This window comes from Anabrus simplex, chromosome 2, assembly GCF_040414725.1.
Source record: "Anabrus simplex isolate iqAnaSimp1 chromosome 2, ASM4041472v1, whole genome shotgun sequence".
Taxonomy (NCBI): domain Eukaryota; kingdom Metazoa; phylum Arthropoda; class Insecta; order Orthoptera; family Tettigoniidae; genus Anabrus; species Anabrus simplex.
The window spans coordinates 772,243,767-772,257,340 of record NC_090266.1 but is presented as its reverse complement, the minus strand read 5'-3'; the positions used below and the strand labels follow the sequence as shown (position 1 = coordinate 772,257,340).

General features: G+C 38.9%; 1 protein-coding gene across 3 annotated transcripts in view; it reads left to right on the top strand.

Annotated features, from left to right (window-relative positions):
• The window catches only part of LOC136864446 (glycylpeptide N-tetradecanoyltransferase 2), a 298,318-nt gene that overhangs the window by 212,664 nt on the left and 72,080 nt on the right, over window positions 1-13,574 (top strand). For all 3 annotated transcript variants that reach the window (XR_010859313.2, XM_067141451.2, XM_067141450.2), the window contains one exon: window positions 10,126-10,263. Coding sequence is in view for 2 of the 3 variants with exons in the window: in XM_067141451.2 (XP_066997552.1) it covers window positions 10,126-10,263 (138 nt within the window). In the remaining variant the exon portion in view is untranslated. The remainder of the gene's footprint in view (window positions 1-10,125; window positions 10,264-13,574) is intronic.

Here is a 13,574-nt window from a genome sequence, read left to right as displayed (position 1 = left end):
CAAGGAGTGGCTTCTGCTACACATACACCGGCTGGGAATATCAGAGACCATCTCCAGAAACCAGTTGGGAATAACTTCACACAGTTTGGACTCTATAGTCGGGAACAAAACTATTTTTAAAAGGTTCAAAAAGACTGGATCTCGAATGCTCTCGGTCTCAATTGCAGTGCATGGCTGATGGGATGGCAGTGATGATGACGACACGCTCGTAGCAGGGAAGTTGGCGACACAAGACAATTAAAAAGAAAGCAGTGATCAGCTTTACTCTGTGGTAGGCCTATTGCTCAACTGACAAGAGACAAATGACTGGCCATTGAGTTATTCTATATCAATATTGCATAATATAATAATACGATACCCTTATCCCTTTTCTCTACGGGGTCGATTATGAAGCGAGATGAATCTTCGTAGCAAGTTTTTACGACCATATGCCCTTCCTGACGTCGACCTCATCAGAGGAATTAATGAGATGAAGCGAATGACATGATATGAGCAACTAAAACAGATTATATTTACTTTATATGTAGGCCCAAAAGTCGTGTTCACCATTTATTGACTTTTTACATTTAGAAATACTGCCTTCCAATGAAATTAGCCGGTATAATTCAAATACATTCATAGGTTGGGTAAAGAACAGTGTAGAATGTTTACATACACAATGTATAGCTCTTTATAGCCTAGAAGTCATGAGTTCACTGCACACAATTTGAGGTTATCACATATTGTACCCCCTTTATTTTTTATGGCTGTAAAAATGGGGGGAAAAGGGGTCTAATACGTGAGTAAATACAGTAGTTAAAAGGGAAAACAGCAGGAAAATCGTAATTTTAATGTGTAAGCTGGCATGTTTTTCCATAATCATGTCTTACAGTCCATGTGCTTGCATTTGAGTTACATAATTATAGCTGATACCCCAACAAGAGCGGGAGAGGGGAAGAAGCAGCAGGGCCTAGGCAGCTGCTGAACAGAGAGGCCACTCAAAAGATATTTCCTAAAAGCTCTTTTCTTTTCTTTCTTTTATTGTTTCAATATCTTCTCAAGGCAACAACAATAATTTTAAGAAATAGTAACAAGGAAAATAATTTAGAAAGGGATATTTACAGTGATAGGCTTAAGAGCTGAATCAACAATAGTTAACAGGGGAGAAGTAGCTCCCATTTTACAAGACAAGACTTGCTAGTCTTAGTCTCTCTTTGGTTTGACAAAATACTTTGCCTTTATTAGCAAACAAGAAGATATAGCTTCCAATGATAATTGTTGCACATCAGAGGGGAAGCAAATCCTCATTTTCAAATATTTCCATATCGGAGGGGCCTCGAACCCTGAACTTTGAATGGCCGAACAGGCCAAGAGGCCACATTAGGATATCTCTTATTACACTTAAAAGCTTAGGAGCTTTTACACTACATGTCACTCGTTGCCCTTTATTCAAAAGGTAGCTACACACAACCTGTGGATCAGAAGGATCCAGAAAAACCAGGAGCCGAAGCTCATACTAGACGGCCAAAAAGGGATAAACCAAAAGTTAATAGAAAGACCGAGAACAAAATGGAATGGGATGCTGAGTCCACTCAAGCAATCCCTTGACATGACGTGCCATAAAACCTAATGGGTCAGAAGGCCCAGTGACACAGAGGATAAGCCATACTATGTTGGTGACTAAGACAAGAAAGAAATGCGAGATAGAAAAATTTAGAAGTGAGAGAAACTTATCACCAAAAGCAAAGTAAACAAGGGCAACGAGAGTCTACACTCGTCCGTCCTTAATGAAATTACATGATACCCTTTAAGGGGGATTACACTCCGTCCGTAGACTGCCTAGAAACCTACATATTAGAAGCTAACAGAATATTAGGAAGCCCTATATTAAAACTATGTTAAACACAGCACACCTTAACTGTTATGTGCTAAAGGAGTACGCAGGTAACTTCCAGTCGCTGCATACAGATAAGTTCATCCATTAGATTAAAATACAGCCACCTACTTTACATGTTGCCCCAGCCTGTCTGTAGTCTCCTGGGAGGAGAACCTCACTTATCGTCGCACACTACAAGATCCAGATAGATACATAAGGTACAAGATCACCAGTAGGTATACATTCCAAGCCCCTAATGGCACTCAGAATCAAATATGCTGACATCTATTAACCAAGTAGAAAAGTTCATAAAGTTCTGCCTCTCTAAGAGACCACACTGCCCTCAGGCATTAAAAGTGTTGCCTATCACAAGGGAGAGGCTGTACTGATATTACAATAGCCTATTTCAGATAGTTACTTATAGGTAAATAATTAAATTCAATTACAGGCTTACAAAGTCATTTAATAAAAATACTTGCCATGAAAAAAACTATTTCCAAAATGTATCCAAGAAATTTACAGTATTCAAACAATGCACTTGGATAACTCACTGACAAACATAACCTCACGCAACAAAAGAAAGAAAGGAAAAAAAAGCATGTTTCAAAGCCCAGGAGAAATCTATGCTGGCTCCCATGTGCAAATGCTTTATTCATTGGATTACTTACTGTATTGTATGCATCTTAGATGCCTTGTACTTACACAGAAAGTACCGGATGCCCGTAAAACATCGTGGCTAATCGAACTTTCCTATGACACTCTCCTTGTAAGATTTCCTGCCATGGCACTGCTCTCGTACTTCAGAAATGTAAACACTTGCCACGTCACAAAGTATTCTAAGACCCATTAATGCATGCGATCACCTCGATTCACAGTTTAAAACTTTCAGATGCCATGGAAAAAACTATTTCCGAAATGTATCCAACAAGGTGCATTTACAATGTTCAAATAATGCACTTGGTTAAATCACTGACAAACATAACCTCACGCAACGAAAGAAAAAAAATCACACAATTCAAAGACTAGATAAATTATGCTGGTTCCTCTGTGCAGATTCATTATTTTTTGGATTACTGTACTGTTTGCATTTTTAGATGCCTCGTACTTGTACGGAAAGTGCCCGACGCCCTTAGAACATTGTGGCTTATCGAACTTTCCTATGACGAGGGGATAAAGTTTCTCGCTTCAGTGTGCATTGCAACACAGTACAATAAGCCTTACCCTTGTATGATTCCCCGGCTGGCAATGACAATATTGGTCGGTGCCTACGAATTGATTATATGAGCCCCGCTTTTTCGTCAACTGTCGGCATCACCAGTGTTCGCGAATTCTGTTTTTCCGCACACTGCCTGCTGCGTGATATTACAGCATTCCTTGAAAGGTTGAATACAAAAGAATTCCGATTTCATTCAACTTAGCAATTATGAAGCACACTGTAGACACAGCGAAGTGAGTGTAAGTGCGGAAAGCTACCCCTCCACGTTCCGGAACACGCGTTCTATCATGACGCGGATAAATTTTGAATTTAAATTACTCTGTAACGTACTATTATTGTAAAATGTAAAATCCGTATTTCGAATTAAACAATTTAAATAACATGCAAAACTGTATCTCATGATTCCGGGAACGAGAGCTTCTTCGAATTAGGCGGGATTTGGAATTAACAGATTTCGAATTATCGAGGTTCTACTGTACTAACAAGTTTCATTAGTTAATTATTTTTCACATTGGCATAAGTCCTTGAATGAAAATGTAGCAGTGTTTACAGACACTAGCAGTTCAGCTCTTGCCAACTTAGGTAAGCACCTATTTCTGATGTTGCTTCACTTTAAGTTCATTTCCACAAAAGCATTAGAACTAGGTATGCTCAAACAAAACAAAACAAAGGCTAATCAACCTTTGAAAATTTAATCAATCAGTCAGTCATTAATGATCTGCTATTAGCACTGTTGCTCAGGTGGTAGATTCACTATCAGTTCTATACCTAGCCTTTTCTTAAATGTTTTCAAAGAACTTGGAAATTTATCAAATATTTTCCTTAATCAATTATTCCAATCCCTTACTCCTCGTCCTAAACCAAACCATGTGGCACAAGAGCCCCGAAGGGCCTTGGCATACCAAGCGACCTCTGCTCAGCCCAGAGGCCTGCAGATTATGAGATGCCATGTGGTCAGCACGACGATTCCCCTCGGTTGTTATTCTTTACTTTCTAGACCGGGGCTGCCATCTCACCATCAGATAGCTCCTCAGTTGTAATCATGAAGGCTGTGTGGACCTCGAACCAGCTCTCAGGTCCTGGTGAAAGTCCCTTACCTGGCTGGGGATCGAATCCAGAGCCTTTGGGTAAGAGGCGGGTATGCTTCCCTTAAACCACGGACTCCTCATCCTATAACTGAATATTTGCTCCAATTTGTCCTCTTGAATTATAGCTTTATTTTCATATTTTGATCTTTCCTATTTCCAAATTTTCCAGTCAAGCTTATTCGTTTACTAATGTCATTCCATGCCATCTCTCCACTGACAGCTCGGAACATGGGAAGATGGCAACCAGTGCTTAGTAGCGTGTGTTTCAGTCTCCAGGTTTATCAGTGATTTGAAGGTGTAAAATCGGCATTGACATGTGGAACTTTCAACTAAGTGATAAGTAAAATCACCGTGCTACGAATAGCCAGTTCAAAGTGTATCAAAAGTAATTAACAACATAATCCTTCTTGTAAACAACCATGCCAGGGAAAGGAAAGGTAGCAACAACAGATAGCCCAGTGAAGCGTGCCCTACAGGAAGCTCTGAGAGACAAAGAAACACTCACCACCCTAGCAAACATCATACAAGACCAGAAAGCCAGGGCCGTTATAGACCAGCTTAAAGCTACAATAGATTTTAATACCAAAGTAATCGAGGAGATCAAGGAAGCGCTCGAGGCCAGAGACAAGACAATATCAGACTCCAGGGAACAGCTCGAAACTAAGACCGATGCTCTCGAGCAATATCAGCAGCGACAATCGCTGCGTGTGTTCGGGGTGCGGGAATCGAGTGGCGAGGACACGGACAAAATTGTCATCGAGATAGCTGACAGTATTGTTGTACATTTAACGCACGAGGACATAGACAGAAGTCACAGGGTAGGCAAAATGAGTGCAGATAAGCCGCGTCCGATAATAGTGAATTTCATGTTGTACTGCAAACGGAATGAACTATTCAAATCGAAAAAGAAACTGAAAGGAACGGGCAAAACAATCAGAGAAGACCACACGTCAGTCAGGATGAAACTGTTGCAAGAAGCGATCACTAGATTTTCTGTGTCCAGTTGTTGGACAATAGATGGTACAATAATTGTGAAACACAATGGTGTGAAATATCGTGTGTCGAGCCGAGCGGAATTGGACAGGATTAAATAAACCGACAGACCGAAACTAACATGGCATTACACATTTTACAGTTTTAACTAACTTAGACACTAGACATTAATTACTAGACTATAATTACTATTACAACTATTTCTTTTAGATTTTATCTTCATTAGATTTACATATAACTAGGCAAGATAGAGTACAGGTTGGCAGCTCAAAGTGAGAGTGCTGCACATGCGTCTATTTTCAGCAAGGTTACTGGTGGTCAGCTGAGTGGAATCCCCGCTCCCATACCTACCCAGCCCCCTAATACTAATCCCCTTACAAATGCTTTTAACAACTTCCCAAATTCCTTACAGGTAGTACATGCTAACGTTCAAAGTCTAATTCCTCACTTCCACGAACTCTGTAACATAATTGCTAATGTCAACCCTCACATCGTCGTGAACGGGAAAACCTGGATGAAACCTTGGTTGTCAGATTCTCTTGTCCACCTCGAAAATTATACTTTGATCCAAAATGATTGCACAGGTAAAGCCGGCGGCAGAGTAGCTGTGTATATTAAGAACGACCTAAAATATAAAATAATCTACAAAACAATTAGTGAATACTGCGCAAGACCTGAGTTCATGTTCATAGAAAGTGAGGCTTTAGGTGAAAAGTGCTTACTGAGTGTAGTGTATCGCCCACCAAAGATTAGATACATCACAGACCTTGAGGACATCCTACTAGACCTCTTACCCAGGTATGAGCATGTTTTATTACTAGGAGACCTCAATACTGACATCCTTAACGACAAAATGACTGAGACTAAACAACTAATCAACATATTTAAATCTTGTAACATGACGATTTTGCCACTTAATGCAACACATCACACAGCCACGTCGCATACATTACTGGACTTAATTGTGACGAATAACCCTCACAGGGTACTGACCCACCGGCAAATGTCTGCTTGTGGACTATCCAATCACGGCTTAAATTTATTTAGCTTATTCACTTAAATGCCCCAAGTACAGACCTAAATTAATTACATTCCAAGACCTAAAAAGTATAAATAACGAAGCCCTATTAGAAGACGCTGCAAGCATACCTTGGCATAATGTCCATATTTTAGATAATATAGATGATAAAGTGGAGTTCTTAAACATACAACTGCTAGCTCTTCTCAGTAAACATGCGCCGAAACGCACTGCTCGCGTAACACACCCTGCAGCTCCATGAATGACTCAGGAAATACAAGATTTAATGACAGAGAGAGACAAAGCTTTCAGAAAATGTAAAACTAGCCAAGTACCAAACGATTTTGACCTGTACAAGACTCTTCGTAACAGGGCCACACAGGCCGTAAGGAATGCTAAAATAAGACACTCGCAGAACATTTTGTTAACCCGGAACATGACAACAATCTGGAAAACCGTTTAAAAAATGGGCATAGGTGGAAATAAAATACATACTGCTGACATTAAACTACCACTGGATGATTTAAACCAATACTTTACTACAAGACCCGTTAACATTGACGAGACAACAAAAGAACAGACGTTTAACAGAATTCTACACAATGGCAATACTAACAATGGAGGAGGAACAGTTATATTTTTCCCTCGTAACTCATGCAGAAGTGAGACAAATTGCACGATCAATAAAGAGAACTGCGACAGGATGTGACTAGATTGTTCCACAGTTACTGTTAAAAACTCTAGACGTAATCCTACCAACTCTAACCCACATCATTAATACCTCACTGATAACCGGCATATTCCCTTCCCTTTGGAAATGTGCAGTTGTTCGCCCACTCCCCAAGACCAACAATCCCGTGGAACCCAAAGATTTTCGATCCATTTGCATTTTACCATTTCTGTCCAAAATTTTGGAGAAAATAGTTCACAAATAACAGCATATTTAAATAACAATATGCTTCTTGACAAATACCTGTCTGGTTTTAGAAGCAATCATAGCACAACTACTGCACTACTTAAAGTTACAAACAACATAGGAGTAGCTATGGATAAGGGAGAAGTTGCTGTTTTAACTCTTCCAGACCTTAGTAAGGCCTTTGACTGCGTTGATACGGACATACTAATAGCAAAATTACGTGCTCTTAATTTCTCACAAAGCACACTTTCCTGGATGTATTCCTATCTCTCTGATCGCCAGCATTGTGTATCTACAGGTGAAAATTTCTCTTCATGGCAATCTGTAGAGACTGGAATACAACAGGGGTCAGTGCTAGCGCCACTCCTATTTTCGATCATCATTTCAGAACTAACACAAGTAATTGAACATTGTCAATATCATGTGTACGCAGACAACATACAAATATATACACATGCACATCCTCGTGACTTGCCCACTGCAATAAATAATATGAATGATGACCTAGCAAGAATATGTAGGTGGACCGATGACCATGCACTGAAAATCAATGCCCAAAAATCGCAGTGAATTCTTTTAGCTACCAAAAAAACCCACGCACGACTTACAGACGTGCATACCCACTCAGTAACATTGAGGCACTCAGTTACAATTCAAAGAGAGAGTTATAAAACTTACGGATGATAATGGATAAAAACCTTAGTTGGAACGAACATGTAACAGGTATATGTCACCGAGTGTTTTATTCCTTACATTCCCTTAAGAAACTCAGAGATTTACTCCCCCAAAACGTAAGAAAACTCCTTATCCAAAGTAGGGTAATGCCAATACTAGACTACTGTGACATAGTATACAGTAACCTGAACGCCTCGCTTTCAATCAAGCTCCAATAGGCACATAATGCATGTGTTTGATTTATTTCAGATATACCAAGGTTTAGCCATATTTCTCCCGCATTTGATAGACTTTCATGGCTACGCTTAAGAGAGTGACGAAATTTATACACTGTTTCCTTGTTACATTGCGTACTGAACCTTAACACCCCCGAATACCTTGCCACACAATTCCATTACCTAGCATCACCTCCTAGTATTCCTATGAGATCATCATCCACCTCAGTGCTAAGCATTCCCATTCACCGCTCAACTAGCTACAGTAGATCATTTGTAGTCGCTGCCAGCTGAATTTGGAATTCCCTACCTGCTGAAATTAGGAGTGTGTTAAACCACCTCCGCTTTAAGAAACTCTGTAAAACCTGGTTAATAAATAATAATAATTTTTTATAACATAGTAGGATTAGATCATAGCTAAGTTATTAGGTTAATTAAAACATTTAATTGATACCTTAAGATATTAAATTGTAGATAATTTAGTGTATATTTAACTCTTCATGTAGGTGTATGTATGGTCGGACAGAATAGCAGGCTTCATAGCCTGAGTCCTGCCATATAAAACAAGACAATAAATAATAATAATAATAATAATAAATAATATCACTAAGTTTACACAAGGAGTATTTTATTACAGCACATATTCAATACAATCCACTGTTGCGTGGTTAAATGAACATAGAAACTACCAGATTTTAAGGGACATGTTTCGCCCTTCTTTTACTGGGCATCATCAGCCTTATTCATTCCTAAAACAAACTTTGGTCTGAGAACCTTATCAAATTGATATAAACTATACTGTTGATTTCTTAATAGTATTGACACTGTGGTTCATTATATTTAGAGTACAAAGATACTTGATAAAACATATACACACATTAAAATCACTTTTGTTACCGCTACTACAGTGGTTACACAAAACAAAGCACTAAACACAATAAAAGGGGGAAGTAAGAGCAACTACACAATATCAGAAAACACTACACAGTCAGCGAAGCATCAGCTGGACTACACGGATCTCCGCCAACAACATAATACGTAAATATCAGTAGGACCAATTAGTGGACAATAAACCAGGAAAGTGGAAGGAACTAGGACTTTACCGAGGGCATGGACATGGCTTAGATTGCAGACTCTGAAATGATCAACTGTGATCCTTAAATTTAAAAATATTATTTACAAAAGGATTTTACAAATGCATTCTGAACAAAATCCACCAACTTGCAACTTACGAACTATTTGCTCTGTGGTACACATAACTTAGAGGTTCTTTGATAATACTTTGATAATACAAGTTCAAAATTTCAAACCAAACTATACATCTAGTTACAAATCCAGTTGTACAATGCAATTTACAGTGAAGTAAATGTACTCTCCAAAACTCTAGCATACATCAAGTGACACTGAACTGCCAGAGGCAAACCGCAAGGTAAATATATTAAACTACAATTTACATATTTAGTGAAACAAGAAAAGGGGATGCCTCGAAAACAAACAGGCAGCCCAGCTGCATTCTGTTGCATTATCTTCTTTCCTACACTGACCTGAACCCTGCAGACTTAGAAATATTGGAAACAACATTGTGGGACTTGTTCCTAAGATGAAAATGCCATAGAGATAGAGTATAAATTGAGGCAGTTACTAGTTTGAGAGAGACCATATCAACTAAGTTTTGAGTAAGCTGATATTTAAAAAAAAGTAAGTTCCAGAAGTCTTTGAATTTGTAAGAAATATATAACGTTGTTTCATTGGCAAATAGTTTAGAGCAAAAGCAAGTTTCACGGACTAATTATCTCATCTGTACTCATCTCAGCCAGCGGAAATTGTAATTTTCATTTCACTTTATTTCAGTTAAGTCATGTTCTTGTGATTCAAATTCCACATAGAACTGAAGGTCCCATGACTATGATTACAATATTAGCAGTCTCCTAAAACTACAAGCTTGCTTCATCCGGGACTGATTACTTTGGAGTTAGGCCCTGTAAAATCACACTAACACCACAGTTCATGTAAGAGTCAGTGGTTCATTTGACTCTTGTAAATAAAGCAGCTGTTCAGTTTGGAGCTTAATACTTTTAATTTTTATGCTGAACGTCTGTTGTTAATTTGTTTTTGTTTTTTAATTTTTTATCTTTTTCCTTTGTTACAGAATGGTTTTGACGTATTTAATGCACTTGATCTGATGGAAAATAAGGAGTTCCTGGAGGCCCTAAAATTTGGAATTGGTGATGGAAATTTACAGTATTACCTGTACAATTGGCGTTGCCCTTCCATAGCTCCAAATAAGGTGAGTAGTCTGTGATATGGTGAGAAAGTCGCCCTAAGTTACCTTTCTTCTTTACATCACAAGTGTGGACCATTGACCCTCTTAAAATAACAATCATCGTCGTTCATCTTGAAAGCTATGTGCAAGAAAATGCCAAAGATCAAGACCTGGTTGTTGAAGGACTCGCAGAAGAAAAAGAATTACCAAGCAAGGATAACAACACAATTACCCACAAATAAGATAGAGGGGTAGAAGAAGAATACACCTTGCTTATAGAAACTCTTACAAAGGAAATTGAAGAAATCTGTGGGGGAAAACAAGTACAACACCAATAGAGAAGGAAACGCCTTGGTGGAGTGATCGGGTGAAGACAGCAGTAAAGGAAAGAAATGTGCTGAAAAGAAAATTGTCATATGAAAAAAAAAATGAGCAATAGAAGTAATGAGATAGAAATTGAAGAACAAACCAGGAATATCAGAACAAGAAGTAGGCTGTAAAATGACTAATCCAAGAAGATAAGGTGTTGAGATAATACTACCATGATAGAGGAAGACTGTCAAGGAAGTAGGGAGCTGCTATATAAAGTACTAAAAAGTAAAAGAAGTGAATATGGAAACATCTTGCACTGGAAATGAATTAATGTAGGTTGGATAAGAACAGAGGAAGAGCAGAGATGAAATGAAGAGGTACTTCAGCTTGTTGTTAAATGGAGATGGGGACACCACCACCAACCACCACCACCATTATTAAAATGGCTTGAAGTTGAAACAGCACTAAAGAGTGTGTGAAACAGAAATTCCTTGTGCTTCAGTGATTTCACCTCTGATATGATAAAGGTAACTGGAATACTAGGATTAAATTGGGTATATAGAGTGCTATCAATGATCTGGGAAAGAAAACAATATCCCAGAAGATTGGAGGAAAGGAATCATTATCCCTCTGTATAAGAAGTGCATAAGACAGAAATGTGGAAAGTGTAGCGACATAATGCTGTTGTCACACACCCTGAAACTGTTTGAAAAGATTGCCAAAATGAAACTTGGGAAGATAGTGGATCCTTTACTTCAGGAAGAACACACATGGGTTCAGGAAAGATTGAAGTACTATGGATCTCATTTTCGCTCTAAGAATGCGAAAAGTATTGGAAACATGGAAAGAATCTTGTGATTGCATTTTTGGACATTGAAAAGGCCTATGGCAGTGTCCCTCAGAACAAGATCTGAGAATGTCTGACAGACCTCAAGGTGACAAAGTACATAAATGCTATTCCAGAATTGTTACAGCTGTGTCCATATAGACAGTGGATGATCAAAATTGTTAGAGACAAATAGAGGTGCCCAACAAGGAAGTGTACTATCATCACTCTTGTTCATAAGAGTAATGGACAAGATCATGAAGTCTATCAAGAAAATGGACAGTAGACCAAATGCCCGGGTATTTGCTGATGATGTGCTGTTATTCAAAAAACAGAAGCTGATGTACAGATGAAGGAACTAAAGAAAATGGACAGTAGACCAAATGCCTGGGTATTTGCTAACGATGTGCTGTTATCAGAAAAACAGAAGCTGATGTACAGACTAAAGGAACAATATGTTCAATAACCTTGAGCTGAAGTTCCGGGAAACAAAAGACAATAGAAATGACCATCAACAGGGAAGGGACAAACTCAAACCTTTTCTTAGAAGGAACCAAATTTGAATTGGTTTCTCACTTCAAGTACCTGGGAAGCACAGTCTTGAAAGACAACACTGTCAAGCAGGAAATACTCAACAGGGCACAGAAAACATCACACTTTTACAATCAAGTCAGAACGACACGTAAAAGAACTCCTTTAGGAATAAATTCCGGCACCTCGGCATCTCCAAAAACCTTTAAAGTAGTTAGTGGGATGTAAAGCCAACAATATTATTATCCTACCCTGGGACTGCAAAATAGCCATGTACCACACCTTCATACCAATTCTCACATAAATGATCAGATAACATGGCACTGTATTAATTTTAGTTTTAATTGTCTTAGTATTTTATTTTGGATTTTAAACAAATGTTGTTTGAGTGGGTGGTTTTTTTTTTTTTTTTTTTTTTGTTGCTACTTGCTTTACGTCGCACCGACACAGATAGGTTTTATGGCGACGATGGGACGTGAAAGGGCTAGGAAAGGGAAGGAAGCGGCCGTGGCCTTAATTAAGGTACAGCCCCAGCATTTGCCTGGTGTGAAAATGGGAAACCACGGAAAACCATTTTCAGGGCTGCCAACAGTGGGGTTCGAACCTACTATCTCCCGAATACTGGATACTGGCCGCACTTAAGCGACTGCAGCTATCGAGCTCGGTATTGTTTGAGTGTAAGAGAGGGCCTAGAACCTTAACTTCATCACTGAACAAGGGACTAAAATAAATAAATAAATAAATAAATAAATAAATAAATAAATAAATAAATATAGTTTGGAGGCATGTACTCTAGTAAACAATGACTGTAGCCAAATTCAGGCAACAGAAATGAGATCCTTTAGAACTATGAATCAAACTACTCAAAAGGAAAAAATCAGGAATGAAGTAAATAGGAAGTTATCTGGTATTGTCCCTATTACCAGTGTAGTAATAAAGAAGCGTAGTCTTTAGTGGTATGAGCATATTACGAGGATAAACAGCAAGAAACCTGCCAGAAAATACTTTGTCCTTACTGTCCAAGGAAAAAGACCAAGGAGAAGGCCAAGGATATGCTGGATAGAGAAAGTAAAATCAGATGGGAAGACAAGAGGAGATGGCGAGCGCTTGTACACCACACCTGGAAAACTGGAATTGGAAATTGATGACGATCATCATTTGCACTGTTGTATTGTGTAGTGAATCTCCTATGATTCTTCTCTTCTTTTTTTCCTTCTTCTTTCCCTTTGTGGCGTTGGGCGTCGGGGCATTTCAGCCATTTATTAAAGTGCACCATTCTCTGAACATCGCCCAGTGTCGTCCCTTGCTTCCTGATCAGTCCCAAGATTTACTCCTCCCATTCAATCCGTGGCCTCCCTCGTGTTCTTCTTCCTGTTGGTCTGGCTCGCCACGCCTGCTTTGCTTTCCTTTCATCTTCCATTCTTTCTAGGTGACCAATCCAGCCCAATTCTCTCCTCTCAATGACATCCATTATTGGCTCCTGCTGAAGCTCGTCTCTCACTGTGGTGTGTTCCAGCAACTTTCCGCAAATATCTCATCTCAATGGCGACCAAACGACACTCCAGTTTTTTATGCACTGTCCAACTTTGCACCATACAGGAGGGTTGGCAGGTACACGGCATGTTATACCCGCATATTTGTATTTCTAAAAATTTCTTTCTTCCCT